The 18,542-nt window shown below is 35.9% G+C and overlaps 1 protein-coding gene across 1 annotated transcript in view; it reads left to right on the top strand.

Annotated features, from left to right (window-relative positions):
* ANKEF1 (ankyrin repeat and EF-hand domain containing 1) overlaps nucleotides 1-18,542 on the top strand; it is a 73,741-nt gene that overhangs the window by 14,951 nt on the left and 40,248 nt on the right. Inside the window, exons 2-4 of the mRNA XM_007476688.3 lie at nucleotides 14,004-14,379; nucleotides 15,754-15,953; nucleotides 17,396-17,545. Coding sequence (XP_007476750.3) covers nucleotides 14,034-14,379; nucleotides 15,754-15,953; nucleotides 17,396-17,545 — 696 coding nt within the window. The 5' untranslated portion in view covers nucleotides 14,004-14,033. The remainder of the gene's footprint in view (nucleotides 1-14,003; nucleotides 14,380-15,753; nucleotides 15,954-17,395; nucleotides 17,546-18,542) is intronic.

Genomic DNA, 18,542 nt, shown 5'->3' with positions numbered 1-18,542 from the left:
ATTTCACTTACCCATTTGCCTCCAAGACTACAGGAAGTTGCCATACTATAAAAAAGAAAAAAGTATTAGATTTTTTGTGTAGTGTCATTCCCTGGTCAGATTTTACCTTTACTCTCAGGGATGGGGAAGCTAGGATGATAGCCAAACTTTGGTACTTGTCTGTGAATATTTCCCAAAGAGTATAGTACAAGGTGTCCTATGTCTTAACATATGTCAGGTGCCACAACCTTGAGTCTCAAACTAAGTTCAAGTCCATTTGTATTGGCTTAGAAGTTCATCAGTCCTATCTGGATTGGTTTGGTCTTTTTTGACCTTGTTCTCAATTGGCACTATGCAAGTAGCTTTGTACTTCTTTGGCACTGTGCAGTGGCTATTTTTGTATTCCCTTCTTCTGGAATCATACAGAATCATTAAGCAAAGTCCCATAATTTTTTAAACAATCAATGGTATAATTTTTATAGTCTAAAGCTTTTTGGGTTTGTATTAACATAAGGGCAAATGTATTTTAAAGTGATACTGCAAAATCAAAAAATTTAGAGAAAAATCTCAGTACTGTTGACATGTGCTTCAAATATGAAAAGAAGAGAAAAATTAAAACTGAAATTCTATATTGCATATGTAAGGAAAACAACAATTCTATTATATTTCACAATATTTTGTTCAGTAGTTATAGGGGAAAAGTACCAGAATATATCTAATAGTTAAAACAATAGATTAAACTGATTCAGTGCAACAGAATAGTATTGAATACATTAATATATGAACTTAAAACAATAGAAATAATTCTTAAAGCAATCAGCAAAATACAATGAAATAGAGAGACTTTCGTAAAATAATGGAGTCAGAAAAGGATTAAAATTTTCAACTCCAGTCTATTTAAAGTTCCTTTCTCTATCTGTTCCGATTCATTTTGTCAGAACTGTGGGATTTTCCCATAGCAAGGGAGAACATGGAGTTGAGGAATCTCAAACTGGATGATTCTTAGAGACTGAGCAGACCCAAATGGCAAAGGGTTATAGGGAGATACATTTCTCCCCTGAATCTCAGGCAAGATAAGTGAAAAGATCAATGCACTCATGAATGGTAGAAGCTGTTCAAAAAAGACAAGGGGCTCCTTTTTCATAGAGTATGCCATGCTTGTAATTTACTTCCTGTTTGGAAGAGTAACTTTCTTCTTCCCTTCCCCTTCCCCCCTGAGGTAAAATGCTAGGTAGCAGTTTGTTTCCCCAGGCACGTGGAGAGGGAGTTAGGAGGCTAATCGTTGCCTAAGGAAAATATACCCTGGTTTTTACCATTGCCTGGAGAGAGGCTCCAAGTTTGTGAGTTCCAAAGACATGGAAGCAGCTACCAGCAGTCTGGGACCAGGCTGGGGCTGGGGCCAGAAGAGGAGGAGGAGCAATAGGGATCAAGAAGATCAGGAGCAGATGGCTGGGACAACCCAGGAGGCTGGATTGCTAGCAGGAGCAGGAGCATAAGCATGAGCAAGAAGCAAGCTTCTGGGATTTAGAGGCAGCATCGAGGAACTGAGGGTTCCTCATCCTCATCCCCATTCCCAAACAGATGGGCTAGAGAAGAGGCTTATCTCTTCTTCACCAAGAGTCTCTCAGCTAAAAATAGCCTCGTTGGTAGGGAGAGTAACCAGGGAAAAAGTAAAGAAAGAAAAAGGCAGCAGCGCCAAAGAGAGTTTGAAGTTGTCTTGGAGTTTGAGAGGGAGGGTGGGTGGGTGGGTGGGTATGGTTGGCAAAAAGCCTTGGCAGGAGAAAAGTGGCTTAAATTTTTATTTAGGCTATCTTTTAAAAAATTGATTTTTTTCCTATCCCTTATGGTTGTCATAAATGTAAAAGTTAAAATTAAATCTCAATAATAAAATATTGTATTTTAAGAGATTTATTAATGATCATTAGAAATCAAGGAATAAAGAGGATACAAAATAAAGACCATGCGTCCATGGCTGATTAGCCATTTCAAAATCCCCACTCACTACCACAATGCTCACTGATAGGACCAAAAGAGAGCCAGGACCCTTTAGATCCTTGCCTAATATCCCCTGTCTATAGGATGTACTTAATGACAGGAAGTCAGTGGGCTCCTAGGAAATGTAGTTCTTTTTAGGGTAACAGATTTTCAATTATACACTTCCTTATCTCTTTTAATCAGAGGTATTTTTACTTTGGCTTTATCAGATATCATGATTGAGACTCCTGCCTTCTTTTTCTCAGTTGATGCCCAATAGATTTTGCACCAGCCTGTTACCTTTACCTTGTATGTGTCTAGCTGCTTCATGTGTGTTCCTTATAGACAACATATGGTAGGATTTTGGTTTCTGATCCACTCTATTTGTTTCCTTTTTATGGGTGAGTTCATCCCATTCACATTCAGAGTTATGATTATCCCCTGTGTATTCTCCATCATTTTGATTTCCTCTCCTAGTCATGCCCTTCCTTCTTTCACTATTTCCTTCTACATCAGTGTTTTACTTTTAATCAGTCCCCCTAATCCCCACCTTTATTTTATTCCTTTTCCCACCCCCTCCATTCTTATTCCCCTTATATTTTTCTTTAGAGTCTTCTGAATTCCCTCCCCCCTCTCTTTCCCTCCCTTTTGGTACTCCCTGCTCTACTCCCACCCTATGTTTACCCCTCTCAACTTCTCTGTAGGGTAAGATAGAATTTGATACCCCAATGGATCTAAATACTCTTCCTTCTCAGAATTGATTACACTGAAGGTAAGGTTTGAGTATTACCTATGAGCATTCTCTTTTTCTCCTTCTTATAATAATATTCTTCTCCTCTCCCTCCCATATACCTTTTTTTATAGTATAAATTATCCTATTTTTCTTATTTCTTCAAGTTTTTCTTGTTGCCATCTTCTATTTCCTCTCCCCTTTCTTTTTTTACATATCATCTTAAACCATTTATTACTCCCCACCACGGGGGTATATGGGGTGCTCAGGGAGGGGTAGTATCTGTGGTATGGAGGGCTTGTCGTGCCCTCCTAGGGCAGCTCTCCAGACTCTGATCCTCACCTGACACCCAGCTCTCACTTGTGGCTCCCAGTAGCTGCTAGCATGCAGCAGCGGCCACACCCCGGGCAACGGCTTCAACAGGCCGGCTAAACCTTGTGAGGGTAGCCATCGGGTCGTCGACCCCTGGTAAACCAGGGCTTTGCTCACCCAGCGTGTGACGACTGCTTCGGCCAAACAGATGGAAGAAACCAATAAGAAGGTTCAATGGCTGAGAGGGCGACGCAGCAAAGCACTGTGGAGTGCTTAGGGCGTGTTGGAGCACAAAAGACAACAGGGCCATCCAATGCAGCTGAGGAAGCCTCCAGGTGTAACGACTTTTCGGTTACCGAGAGACTACTACTACCCCCCACCACTACCTATGAATAATTCCTCTAACTATTATGATAGTTATTACAGTTTTTGAGAGTTACAAATATCATTTTTCCATATAAGAGTATATATATGAACAAGTTAACTTTACTGAAGCCCTTAAAAGAAAAAAATTTCCCATCTCTTTATTATTTACTTTTTCATGTTTCTCTTGGGTTTTGTATTTGGACATCATGTTTTCTGTTTAGTTCTAGTCTTTTCTTTATAAGTATTTGGAAATCTTATATTTTGTTAAATGCCCATACTTTTCCCTGGAAGTATATAGTTAGTTTTGATGAGAAGGTGATCCTTGGTTGTAGGCCCAATTCTCTTGCATTTCTGAATATCAAATTCCATGTCTTGTGATCCTTTAGTGTTGAGGCTGCCACATCATATGTAATCCTGATTGGTGCTCCTTTGATATCTGAATTGTCTCTTTCTGGTTTCTTGAAATATTTTCTCTTGAGCTTCGAAGCTCTTAAATTTGGCAATTACATCCTTGGCGGTTGTCTTTTGAGGATTTAATTTAGAGGGTGATCTATGGGCTCTTTCAAAGTCCATTTTGTCCTCTTATTCAAGAATATCAGGACAGTTTTTTGTATAATTTCTTGTAGCATGATGCCAAGGTTTCTATTTATTTCTAGGTTTTTAGGTAGGTCTATGATTCTCAAATTGTCTCTTGTAGACCTGTTTTCCAAGTTAGACATCTTCTCAATGAGATATTTCATTTTCCATCTAATTTGATCTTACTTTATTAATTCTTACTGTCTTGTGAGACCATTAGCTTCTACTTGCCCAATTCTAGTTTTTAAAGACTGGTTTTCATCTATGATCTGTTGATTTTCCTTTTTGGTTGGTCAATTCTGGTATTCAATTTGCTTATTGTTTCATTTGATTTCTGGGTTTCTTTTTCCAAGTGGGAGATTCTGTCTTTTAAACTATTATTTTCTTTTTGAACTATTTCTCACTTTTCTCGCCAAGTTTCTTCTATCTTTCTCACTTTGTTCATCATCAGAAATCTTAGCTCCTTAAGAATTTGTGACAAATTTCCATTTTTGGGGAAGGTTTGGATTTTTTTACTTGTTTGTTATCCTCTGCCTTCTCCTCTGTAGCCTGGAGTTTTTCACCATAGAAATTATTAAGGGTCAGAATTTTTCTTGTTTGTTTGTTTTTTGTAGTTGTAGATTATAGTTCTTGGGTGTTTGTGGCTTTTGCTTTGTTAGTTTTTATGCCCTTTCCCAGTCTGAAATTTGAGAGAGGAGGGTAGGCAGGTCTTTGTACCAAGATACAGAATGGTTTTTGCCCATAGGCTATTTTTCAGTCTCTTCTGTGTCTGCTGTGTGCAGCTCCTCTCTGCCATATCTCTTCACCCAATCTCCATGTTCCTCAGCCTCCTGGGTCCCAAGTCTTATCTTACTGCTTTCTTGGGAAAGTCTGTGGTATCCTCAGCTATCTCCCCAAGAACCTAGAGATTGCTGCATGCTTGCTTTGCCTCTGGTGCCATAGGTGGAATAGGGGAAGGGTGATCAGCTTGTGCTTTGTTAGGAGTAATTTTACCCACTTATAGCATAGAAATGCCCAATCTCTGCCTACCTTCAGGGCTTCACCCTATAGATGAGCCCCTTCACTTGTCTGATTTTGGTTTTTGTCCTTTTGAGGTGCTTTATATTATTAGGTATTAAGGAAGCCCATTGCTTCTACACTATGGCCATTTTAGCCCAGAAGTCCCATTAATAGTGCATTTTGACTAGAAAATAAAATTTGTGAAGGAGGCTAGCAAATAGTCCATTTTGGCTAGGATGAGAACTTAATGGGGAGAATGGATATAGTATGAAATAAGGCTAGAAAGATAGGAACTGGTTTTGGAAAGCCTTAAATTTCAGGTTGGAGGCAGAGGTGACAGATGCAAAATGAAGGAAAAAATCTTCATCTTGAGATTCCTTTAAAACTTTTATGAAGTTGAAACTGAAAAAGAGCAATTGAGGAAGAACTTCAATAAAACTACAACAGGCCAGCAGCAATGTTCTCCTGGTACTTGAAAATCTTGTTTCTGTGGTTTTCAGGGCCATATTTTGTCAAGTAAGTGAACAAGCATTGACTAAGTACTTCCTCTCTGAAAGACACCTATGGTAAAGACTTGGGAGAAAAAGAAAACTAAACGCATTTTCCCTCAGAGTCCATATTCTACTGAGAGAGACAAATCTGAAAATAACTAGGTGTATGCAAGATAACATAAAGAGTAGATTTAGCATGGTAACATCAGAGGGAAGGGAAAGCATTAGCAGCTAGAGGACTAGAATAGGCTTGTGTCAGAAGTTGGGATTTGAGCTGTTTTGGAGGAAGTAAAGGATGATGGTGAGAAGGGAGAGGATTCTAGGCATGAAGAACAGCCAACACAGAGGGTAGAAGATGGAGTGTTATGTTAAAGAAGAAGCAAATAGAATAGTGTGTCTAGATTGTAGAATGTGGAAGGAGTAACTTATAAGAAGACTGAAACAGCTTGGAATGGCTATAGATGCCAAGGAGGAGTTTGTACTGGGTGTCTCAGCAAGTCAGAGGGATCTTGAGAATTTCTAATCCCAAATCAGTTAGATGTCTGGGATAAAGGACTGTAATCTCAGTCCCAGATATTTCAATGGGGGATTGGCAGAAACTTAATATTAATTAATTCAATTTAGTAGGCATTATTTTAAAGTACTTATTATGCTAGGTACTGTGCTAGATGCTAGAGATACAAAGACAAAAAACAAATGGTCTCTGCTCTCAAAAAGTCTACATTTTACTGGAGGAAACAATTTAACACCAATTAATATTGCATGCAAAGTATACAATAAAAAATAAAGCAGTTTAATCAGGGGGTGCCAACAACTGGGTAAATAGGGGAAAGCCTTTTTTTGTATGAAGCCCTGAAGAGAATGGGCTAGGAGAAAAGACAGAGTATTTTAGGTATGAGGAACAGAATAAGCCGCATCATGGAGGTAGGAGAACTAATACTATATATATTAGTGAGTAGACCAGTTTGGGAAAAAAAAGTAGTGTGTGGAGCAACAATGTGTAAAGATGGCCATATTAGGAGGACTTTTGATGCCAAAATTTTGTAATTTATCCCAGAGACATATGAAATTACTAAAGCTTCTTGAACAAGGAAATATTGTAGTCAAATCTATGCTTTAAAAATAAACATTTGGCAACTGTGAGAATTAATTGGAGAGGGACATGGTTGGATATAGAGAGGGCAATTCTGAAGCTTTCACAATATTTCAGATGAAAGATAATGAAAGACTCACTTAAGGTGACAGCTCTCTTGTCAGTGAAAAGAAGAACAAATTGCATACATTTTGACCAAACAAGATTTATCCCAGAAATGCAGGGATGGTTTAATATAAGGAAAACTATCAATATAATTAATTATATCAATAGCAGAAGTAACAAAAATTATATGATTATATTAATAGATAAAGGAAAAACCTTTGACAAAATACAACATCTATTCTTACTAAAAATACTGGAAAGTACAGATATGAACAGATTTTTTCCTAAAATGATATGAAGAAACTACCTAAAACCAATCAGCTACTATTATTTGTATCAGGAACAAACTAGAAGAAGTCTTCCCAATGAGATCAGAATGGAAACAAAGATCCCACTGTTGCCATCATTATTTAATATTGTATTAGAAATGCTGGCAATGGGAATAAGAGAGGAAAAGGAAATTAAAGGAATCAGAATAGGGAAAAAGGTAATAAAACTATCTCTTTTTGCAGATGATCTGTTGGTATATGTGGAAAGTCTTAGAGATTCAACTAAAAAGTTAACCGAAACTCTAAACAATTTTAGCAATCTAAAATAAATTGACAAATCATCAGCATTTTTACATATCACTAACAAAGACCTGAAAGAAGAGCTACCTTATTTAAAATAATCACAGATAGAATAAAATGCCTGGAAGTATACCTGGCCAAAATAAACCTAGGATCGACATCAACATAATTATAAAACACTTTTCACAAACATAAAATTAGATTTAAATAATTGGAGAAATATTAATTATTAATTGGTGGGAAGGGCCAATATAATTAGAATGATAATCCTACCTAATTTAATCTATTTATTCAATGTCATCCTAATTAAATGACCAAAATTATTTTATTTATATTAATAATATAAATAGTATGTTAATACTATTTCATTGGAAGAACAAAAAATTAAAAAATTGAATTAATGAAAAATGTAAAAGAAGGATATCTAAAAGTATCACATTTTAAACTGTATTCTAAAACAGTAAGTATCAAAATTATTTTATTCTGATTAAGAAATAGAAAGGGAAATGATAGGAACAGAACAGACATAACAACAAACAGTAGTTGAAGTAACTTTGTATTTGACCAAAATATATATCCAAGTTTTGGGGATAAGAATTCACTATTTGGTAAAAATTTCTTGGACAATTGGAAAGTAGTTTGGCAAAAATTAGATACAGACCAATGTCTTATATGATTCACTAAGATAACAAAATAGATATATGGCCTAGGCAGAAAAGGAAATGTCATAAGTAAATTAGAGGATCAGAGACCATATTAACTATCAGATTTATGGATAGGAGAGGACTTTGTGAATAAACAAAAGATAGAGAGCATTATGAGACATGAAATGGATAATTTTGATTGCATTTAAAAGGTTTTATACAAATAAACAAATGTAGCCAAGATTAGAAGGAAAGCAAAAAGCTGAGGAAAAAAATATATATAGACAGTTTCTTGGATAGAGGCCTCATATCTAAAAAACTTAGAGACCTTTGTAAAATTTAACCACAATTGATAAATGATGAAGTCACATGAACAGTTTTTGGATAAAGAAAGCAGTGCTATAAATCATTAGTAATTAGAGAAGTGCAAATCAAAACAATTCTGAGATATCTCACACCTATTAGATTGGCTTAAATGATAAAAGGGCAAAATAACAAATATTAGAGGGATTGTGGAAAAATGAAGACCCTAATATACTGTTGGTAAAACTTTGAGCCAACCATTTTGGAGAGCAATTTGGAAATAAGCCAAAACTTATTTTTATAAAATAAATTTTATAAAAATTTTATAAAATAAATTTTTATAAAACTATATATACTCTGAGACCCAGCAATAACACATGTGTCTGCTTCCCAGGAAGATTAGGGAAAAGGAAAAGAACCTATATGTTCTAAAATATTTATAACAGCTCTCTTTGTAGAGGCAAAGAAGTGGAAATCAAAGGGATAGCTATCAATTGGAGAATGGCTAAGCAAGTTGTGGCATATGATTGTAACAGAATCCTACAGCACCATAAGAAATGATGAGCAGGTTAATTTAAAAAAAAAACTTGGAAAGACCTACATGAAATTATGAAGAGTGAAACAGGATAACATTATATACATCTACAAAATTAATATTTAAAGAATAATTTATTAATATCCAGCTCTAGATAATGAACTGATAGCATGAAAGACATAACTTATAGATACACATCTATTTTGTTGGGAGATGCCTTCTTTGGTGAGATACCCAGGAATTTTTATGTAACCAACAAATTGATAAAAATTTCAAAAAGGAAGAATGGATGAAAAATGGAGGTAGAATTGACAAAACTTGATGAGGGAAGGTCATTACCGAATTAAGGTTTACTCCTAAATTGTGATTCTGGATTATTAGAATCCTTGATAAAAAATAGGGAAATTCAGTAGAGGGCAAATACTGCATTTAATTTTGGACATGTTGAGTTTGAGGGATCCATTAAAGTAGGTAGTGACAGCTGGCAGGCATTTGAGCTAAGAGAGCTAAGGAGAGAGATGAAGGCTAGATATATAGATTTGGATATTATTTTCATAGAGATAAAAAATAAAACCATAGGAGCTTATGAAATCACAGAGTGTGAAGAGAGTCTTGGAGTTACATATACAAAATATGTAAGACATAGGTGTTGATTCTGCAAAGAAAAATAAGATAAATGGATCAGAAAGATCAGAACCATGATAGAGCAATGTCACCAAAACTTAGGAAGGAGATATTACCCAGAAAGACCAGAAGGAGGGTGGGTTTTAACAGTGTCAAAAGATCAAAAAAGATGACTAAAGAAAAGTCATTAGATTTAACAATAAAGGCATCTTTAGCGATCAGGAGAGAGTAATTTCATTTCAGTGGTAATAATGGAAGCTAGGATATAGAGTCCTAAGTAGTATATGGGAATTTAGAGAGTAGAAACAAGGAGGGTATACACTTTAAAAAAAAGGATTTTGCCTATGAAAGGTAAGAGAAATACATACCTATTACATTATAGTATTATATGTTGAAATGAGAGGTTTTTAATAATGGGGTTGTATATGGGGAAGTTTATATTTAGGATAGAAGGAATCAGTGAATAGAGATTGAAAACAGAGTGAAAAGGGAAATGGTCAAAGGGACAAGCTTCCAGAAGAGAGAGAGCCTAGATAAGACAAGACAACTGATTTGGAGGGGAACTAATCATGATTGTGTGGCTTCTACCTCTGTTCCATAGGATGTGAATGGGAGAAGAAGGAAGGTGATAGGAATAAATGAGGATTAAGATTTGAAGTGAGCAGTATTAGGATCATATGTGTTGAACTGACTAACTTATATGGTGTGATTGAGACATGAAGAGAGAGAGGTTTTGCAGGACTTGTGGACCAAGATGCAAGAGAAGATTCCAATGGAATGTCCCCAGTTGGTGGTAGTTTAAGCTGACATGGGGGAGGGGACTTTGTCTCAGACTGGGAGTGACACACTCTTTCTCCCTGGAGGTTTGAACCTGGCTGAAAGACCTTTTGTGAGGTGGACTTGGTCTCTGTTTCTCTGGCTCTGAGCAGTTGAAGTTAACACTGAGAAGAAAAACTTGGCTTTTGGAACTTTGTCTCTGGCTCTGAGCAGTTAAAGTTGACCAGGGGAGAAGCTTTTGAGTTGGTGGTCTATTTGAGAGTTGAGCTGGCCAGGAGAAACTTAGTGATTTTGAATTTTGTTTCTTTCTGAGGTTAAGCTGAGAGACCTGGCTGATTTGTGAAGAAGAAAGAAGATTTTGAACTGCTGTTGTCCTCTATCTCCCTAACTGTCTAAGAGTCACACTTGTGACTCCCCAAACCCTCAATTTTACCTCATTTAGATTAGGGATTTCCTCATCCCTCTTACCTCAGTTTCCCATCCTGTTATCCCAATAAACACCTTTACTGAGAAAGCAACTGGAGTATCTTTATAGTTCACTCAGGAGGGAGGGAAGAAGCAAAGGCTTCAAGAAGATCTGGGAGGTGAGGGAGGCAAAAGGGAGAGGTTGGTTAAGGGAGGGAGTAAGAGAGGAAGGAAATTAGGAAATAGATTGATCCACCAGCAATAAGTTGGGATCAATAGGCAAAACCCCAGAGTATCCTCCAATATCTATCTAGAGCATTATTCTCTATGTACCAGTATCTCTGTGTGTGTGGCATCCCTCAGCATTTTTCTGTTCCACCTCCATCACCAATAAGCAGCATCAGGTCCCATTAGCAGTTCTTTCAAGTCAAAGTCAGTTTACGTCTTTTATTATAGTGGGGATTTGAAGATTTTGAAAGAAAATAAATCCAATATAGGGGTGATGACTTGGGAAAGAGATACATGGCTTATGAGTATTGATAAGATCAAGGTTTGACTTTGATCACCTTGAGTATCTCCTGTGAGACCAAGGTGCAATGAAGGTTTAGCTAAGGGTTGAAGGGGATAATAAAATAAAAAGGTAGGCATGAGAGAACATTGAGTATTCAAGAGAATAGTTCTTACTTTAGTGCCTTTTAAGGGGAGCTAGATTTGTGGCTTTCAGGAAAATGGAAAGAGCATAAGAAGTTCAATATTAAGGGCAACTTAACTTAACCTGCAAAGGACCCAGCGGAATGGAATGGTAGAGTGGGATAGGGACATAAGAGAGATAAGGGAGACACTTAAATATATGAGAGGGAATGGAGCAGTAACATAAAAAGAGAATTTTCACCAGGACAGCCTATGGCTTTGAACCACAGAGATTCTAAGTAGAAAAAAAAAAAAGCTTTCTGGTTGCTTAGCCCAGTGCCTGACCCATAGTAAGGAATTCATCAAGTCTTTTTGATTGATTAATTGATAGGGAAGTAGACTCTTATGTGCTTCTTAGGTAACAATGGTAGTTGAGTCCTGTAATGGAGGAATTAGTTGGTGGTAAAAGGGATAGAGGAGGAATGGATATCTTCCCCCTCAAAGCAGGGTCCAAGGAAAAAAAAAGCTGGTAATTGAAGATGGTCCAGAGAGAGGAGAGAGGGAGTGAGTAGTTTCCCCCTTCAGCCTTCCCTTCTCAGCTATGGCTGTTTCCCTAAACTAGCTCTTGACTTCATCAAGGTTTCTTCTCAGGGAGATTACTCTCCCCCTCAAGCTGTCCCACTCACACTTGAGTCACTTTGGGAAAAGACAACAACTTTATTATAAACTAAGTCAGCTAGGTTAACACAAAGAAATGGGTGGCAAGAAGGGAAGAAATGGGTGGCAAGAAGGGAATTGGTGAGGAAAGCACGGGAAGGTGTCCCTTCTCTAAATACCCCTTTTCCTTGGCAGCCTTGGGCCCCCTGAGAGAGTCAGGCTTGGCTTGCCCTAGTCTTGGCCCAACTGGAACAGTTCAGACCCAGGGTACCAGGAGCTGTGAGATAAGTTTTGACAGAGGCTCAAATGTCTTCTTCAGCTGTCACTTCAGTTGGGAATTAGTGGGGGGGTGGGGAAGATGCCCTGTCACCAGGAGAGGGAAAGGTGAGTATTTCCTTGGGAGAAAGTTTTGGCCAGACCTCCCTCCTCGGCTTCTCAAGGCTGAGAGAGCTAAACTGAATCTTAGTTAGAATCTTCTGGCTTCTCAATATTCCAGACCTCCTGGGACCCTTCCCCCATCGAGGTGAGCAGATTCATCAACACTTCAGCCTGTCACTCTTCCTTGAGTGCAAAACCTCTGTCACAGTCCTTGGTCTCAACTTAGAATTGAATCATTCACTGAGTAAGAGGTAGAAGATCATAAGATTGAATCTGATAGTGACAGTTAAGGACTTATGTCTTTTATATTCATCCTATTGTCAATGTTTATTTGTGAATGTGTGTTCCTTAGACTAATGGGGAAATTTTCCATTGATACTTTTCTTTGCAAGGTTATTTCATTAAAATCTTTAGAATACCTCATGTGAAAGAAGCAGTTGTGCCCCAGGCATTACTTTATATTTTAAAATAACCCACATTTTGTTCTGTTCTTAATTCCTTTTGTGTGTTTGAGTAGTTAAAAAATATATATTTATATATTTTACAAATTACATGTAATAAATTTCCACACAAGTTTTCCCAAGTTATATGATGAAACTTATTTCCCTTCCTCCCTTTTCTTCCCCATCTTGGTGCTGGCAGACAATTTGATCTGGGTTGCACATGTATTATTATACAAAACATTTCCATATTGTCCATTTTTATAAGTAATCTTATAAAGCCAAAACTCCAAAACATAACCCAAATAAAACAATGAAAAATCTAATGTTTTCATCTGCATTCATTTCATCTGCAATGGATCTTTCTCTGGAGGTGGATAGCATTCTTTGTCATAAATCCCTCAGAATTGTCCTGGATCATTGTATTGCTCTTAGTAGCAAAGTGTATCACATTTGATCTTTCACACAATGTTGCTGTTACTGTGTACAGTAAGTGTTTTCCTGGTTATGGTTATTTCATTATGCATCAGTCCGTGAAGGACTTTCCAGCCCCTTCTGAAATCATCCTATTCATCATTCCTTACAGCACAATAGTATTTCATCACCATCATATTATACTACAGTTTGTTCAGCTATTCCCCTATTGATGGACATTCCTTTGCTTTCCAATTCTTTGTCACCACAAAAAGGACAGCAATAATTATTTTTGTACAAGTAAGTCCTTTCCCACTTTTCTGTCCTTATTTCCCTAAAGAAGATTCAAGAGAATAGTATTCATTTTAGGTATGTTGCCAAATAGCACATTAAATCAGATTCATTGCATTATAAATAACTGTACCACAATGGGATGAAGATAATTTATTTTTGGAAGAATATGATTTATTTTCTATAAAGACAAAATCTTATGTTAACTTAAGCATTCAAGGAACTAAAAAGGAAATTACTTCAAGAGTAAAGACTTTCTTTGATATGTAAAGATAAGTCTTTAGATTCTGGAAGAATTTAAGACAAACCTCTTGAAATGTCTTGCTTTTGTCTTTTTCTCTAGAACAAAGTAGATGCTTAATAAATGCATTTTGTATCAAATCTGAGTTTGAAACAGGAATAGATGATCAAAACATTCCTGCTTCAAGTAGTGATTGAGATTGGATTAGATGATCTTTGAAGTATCTTCTAATTATGAGATTATCTTTTTAATAAACATTAAAATAAAGGTAAATAGATATATTTTACATATACTTCTGATAGTATTTTTCTCTCTGATATACCTAAGTATATTAACCCCAGTTTGCTTAATGAAATGATTGTATTATCATCAAATTGAGAAAAATATTCATATAATAGGAAAAATAAAAAAAAATTTTGGTAAAACAATGATGAAAACTAACAGTCTCATATTTCTATATTTTTGTCTAGAAACAGTTTTCTGGAAGAAGTTGATCAAGAATGGCTTTAACTGATAAGAGACTTGAAAATTTGCAGATATACAAAGTTCTTCAATGTGTCCGTAACAAAGATAAGAAGCAAATAGAGAAACTGACCAAGTTGGGATACCCTGAACTTATTAATTTCACTGAGCCCACAAATGGCCATAGTGCCCTTCATTTGGCTGCTGTCTCAAATGATGATGACATGGTTAGCTTTCTCCTTGACATGGGAGCTCATCCTGATGTGCAAGACCGAATGGGCTGTACTCCAACTATGCGAGCCGCAGAACTGGGCCATGACATAACAATGGACAAATTAGCCAAAGCACAAGCAGACATGACCATAGTTGACAATGAAGGAAAAGGTAAAAATCTCAGCATATATCAAACAGTGTATTTACAGCTAGATCCCCAAAAGTGGAAGTATTAGTTTCTCATTTTATCAGTTGTGTCCTTGATTTTAAATAAAAGGCATCACTAAGCAATTTACCAAAGCTTTTCCAGTGACCAAGTTCTTACTATAATTTAATTCAGCTATTTTGTGTAGAACTTTACCTTCTAATGCTTTTTTAGGATTAAAAAAAAACAGCATTAGAAAAATTAGCATTCATTAATTGATTTTAAATGTAGGAAATTACCAGTATTACATGGGATATTCTCCCATATTTGTAATGGCAAAGATCGTTATTACGCTCTTTTTCTTTCCTCCCTTCCTCCCTCCCTCCCTTCCTCCCTTCCTCCCTCCCATCCTTCCTTCCTCCCTCCTTTCCTCCCTCCCTCCCTCTCCCTTCCTCCCTCCCTCCCTTCCTCCCTCCCATCCTTCCTTCCTCCCTCCTTTCCTCCCTCCCTCCCTCTCCCTTCCTTCCTTCCTTCCTTCCTTCCTTCCTTCCTTCCTTCCTTCCTTCCTTCCTTCCTTCCTTCCTTCCTTCCTTCCTTCCTTCCTTCCTTCCTTCCTTCCTTCCTTCCTTCCTTCCTTTCTTTCCTTTTCCTTAATTTTTTTTCTTCTCCCCTTTCTTTTCTTTTCTTCTTTTCTCTTTTTTTTTCTTTCTATCGTACCCCGGCTAGAAATAGAATGGCCGTTCATAGACTGGGTATCAATACTGATTACCACAAATCTGCCCTGTTTTTGTTATACAGTCAAGTCTGTCAGAGAACAACTTGAACTTTCAGACCTGGCCTTCTGGTCCTGTATCATTAAATAATCCAAACAGTGACATCTTGGTATTCTCCCTGTCAGTTCCCTAAATAGTTCTGGATAGAAAGTTCTCAACATCCCACCTAGGGTTAGTTCACTTCAAAAACAGAACCGATCAGCCCTACCTGGGAACTGAGCCATCGGTTTTAGGCTTGATGTGATTTGGCAGAATTACTCATGTAGTAAAAAAAGCTAACAAAATTTCTCGATCAGTTTTCCCATTTGTCTGAAGTAATCTTAAAAACATAGAGAAATTTTTCATGGTAATCTAAATTTTATAGTGTAAGGTAGAATCCTTTTATATAATGATAGTAAATGGCAGGATCAAAAGTTATCTTGTAAAATGGAGCTGTGAAATTAAGCTATATGGTACTGAATCCATGTCTAAATCTACATATTTGTATATACTTAAATTATATTTATATATATGCATATATATGCACCACTTTTAGTGACTTTTGTAATTTTTTATTATGTTTCATAAACTGAGGTGTTGCAGACCCTATTACTTTTTTCAACTATATAATTCTGTTTTTTTCTTTAGGAATTCTGTTTTATTGTTTATTGCCCACCAAAAGACACTATCGCTGTGTTCTGATCGCCCTGGAAAATGGGGCAGATGTCAACAACTGTACATTTGATGGAAAGCCTATATTTCTTAGAGCTTGTGAAGAAGCAAGTCAAATTAAAGACGTGTGCTTGAGGTTTTTGGAAAAAGGATCTAATCCAGATGCAATTAATTCGGTACATTTTAATATGATTATGAATATTCCTTTAGTTATATACTATATTAACATAATGCTTATATTTAAATACAGAAATATTCTCATATCAAATAGGAGGAGCTAATTTCTAATTGCTTAGAGCCATAGTATAAAACTCAATTAGAAATTTTGTTATTAATCAGTCATTTCAGTGGAGCCCAACTTTTTGCAACTCTATTTGACATTTTCTTGGCAAAGACACCAACATGATTTGCTATTTCCTTTTCTAGCTCATTTTATGAGCAAAAAAGATTAGATGATTTGTCCAGAGTCACACAGCTAGTGTCTGAGGCCACATATGAACTTGGGTCTTTCTGATTCCATTTCTCCTCAGTGCCACCTACTTGCCTGCAAATAGAAATAGCAGCTACTAATCTGTACATGAAGGTCCCCGTAGGCTATATATTGACAGTTTTAAAATGTAATATTATCTATGTTTTATCATATTTGTATTTATTTTGCTAAATATCTCCCAATTACATTTTAATTTGGTTCAGACTATACTCAATAAGGAACCCAACCTCCTCTCTGGCTTAAGAATATCTTAAGAGGGTGTGCTTTCCTAATATTTTCCTAATGTCATTCTGCTTAATTGTATTTGGAAATGTGTTTGAGAGAGACAATGTGGCATAGTATGAGTGGATAGAAATCTGACTTTGAAGTCTAAGAGATCTGGGTTCAATTTCTGCCTTTGAAGCATACTATGTGACCCTGAGCAAGTTACTGAGAACATTATAGAAGAAAGGTTGTTGATTTGATTGGTAGAGAAAGTTCCCTTAAAAAAAAAGTTTCTCATACCAATAAAATTATAGGTCTACATTAATTTTTTTTGAAAAATAGTTAAACTTTTGCATAAAATTAAAATGATTGAAGAAAGAGAGCAAAAAAGAAAACCACTGCTCACATACATTTTATCTTAATAGAAATACATTTTTCTATTATGTAATTAGAAAATATTTACTTATGTTTTCATTTTACCATTCTTATTTTTTCCTTATGTTGTAATTGTTATTTTCTGTTTCTGGAATATTTCAAAATTTTGCTTAACAATAATAATACTTTTAGCTTCTTCAGTTTTCATTTAAAGCTCTTCTTTCATCATTTCTTCCTTATCCCAACTCATTGAACAGCTATTTACAACTTTGCAACATATACTGTTCTTGATATTAGTTTCTTATAGTCCTTCACTTTTTGACATTTCTTCTTTTAACATCTCTGATTTTTAAGTTAAATCACTGTCATATAAATTGTGCTTATTACAATTTTAGTACCTAAGGACCCAATAGTTTTAGAGTTTCATATTCAAAGAGTACGATGACATTTTGCACAGTATGAAGCTAAAATTTAGATTTCAATCTTGAGTGGAAAAGACTTACTTTGTAAGACTGAGGTAATCAACACTTTATTTTTTTCGATGTCCAGTCAACAGGTCGAACTGCATTAATGGAAGCCGCCAGAGAAGGAGTAATAGAAGTGGTTCGAGGTATACTTGAAAGAGGAGGAGATGTTAATGCTTATGACAATGAGAGGCAACATGCTTCACATTTTGCTGCCAAAGGAGGCTTTTTTGATGTAATAATCTTGCTAAGTACTTCCAAAATTCCCATTATTGATTTTATATTTCCCTTTTCTCTAGGACTTAAATATTATCGTTTGTAAACAGAGAAAAAAAATAAAAAACTGAGCCACCTATATTTTGAATGCCATTGTGTTTTCCCAAAAAGATTATAAGCTTTTGAGATCAATGAGGCAAATTTTTTAAAGCATTTTCCTCTCCTTGTGGTCTTGTTTAATTATATGTTTTGTATTGATTTTTTAATTTATGATTTTTGTTGTTGTTTAGTCATTTCAGTTGTGTCTGACTCTTTATGACTCCATTTGGGGTTTTCTTGGCAAAGATACTGGAGTAGCTTGCTATTTTCTTCTCCAGTTCATTTTACAGATGAGGAGAATGAGACGAACAGAGTTAAGCCCAAAGTCACACAGCTAGCAAATATCTGAGTATGGATTTGAACTCAAATTTTCCTACCTCCAGGGCTGGGGTTCTACCACTGTGCCATCTACCTGTCCTTCATTTGTTATACTTTATTGATAATTAATCTCATTCTGTTCGGTTGAAACAGATTTTGAAGTTCTGCCAATTTGGAGTACCCTACATGTTTCAGCAGTGTCAACACTGATTATTTATTTCTTTGTAACCAAGAAAACATAACTATCATACTGGCACTACCTAAACATATTTTTGTGAATATGGTTACTCCTCTAAATTTTAAAATTCAATCATGTAATTCTAAATAAAATTACTTAGAATAAATAAAAATAACAGAGTTGAAAGGCTACAATGGCTATCTGTTTTCTAAAACAATTTAAATCAATTATGATTCCTTTACCCAATTTTGTTATGCAGCATTTAATTCCTTGTTTTTAAGATCCATTGCTTCAATAAAATTGTGTTTAAAATCAATCCTTGCTAAGGAGCTGGTTCTTTAAGTATATTTTCCATCATATACTTAAAAGTCAGTTTGAATTTACTAAGATGATAGTGGTCAACTCCCAGTCTTACTCTTTT

The sequence above is a fragment of the Monodelphis domestica genome, chromosome 1, assembly GCF_027887165.1.
Source record: "Monodelphis domestica isolate mMonDom1 chromosome 1, mMonDom1.pri, whole genome shotgun sequence".
Lineage (NCBI taxonomy): Eukaryota > Metazoa > Chordata > Mammalia > Didelphimorphia > Didelphidae > Monodelphis > Monodelphis domestica.
The sequence above is the reverse complement of the archived record's forward strand: the minus strand, read 5'-3'. Positions and strand labels throughout refer to the sequence as shown.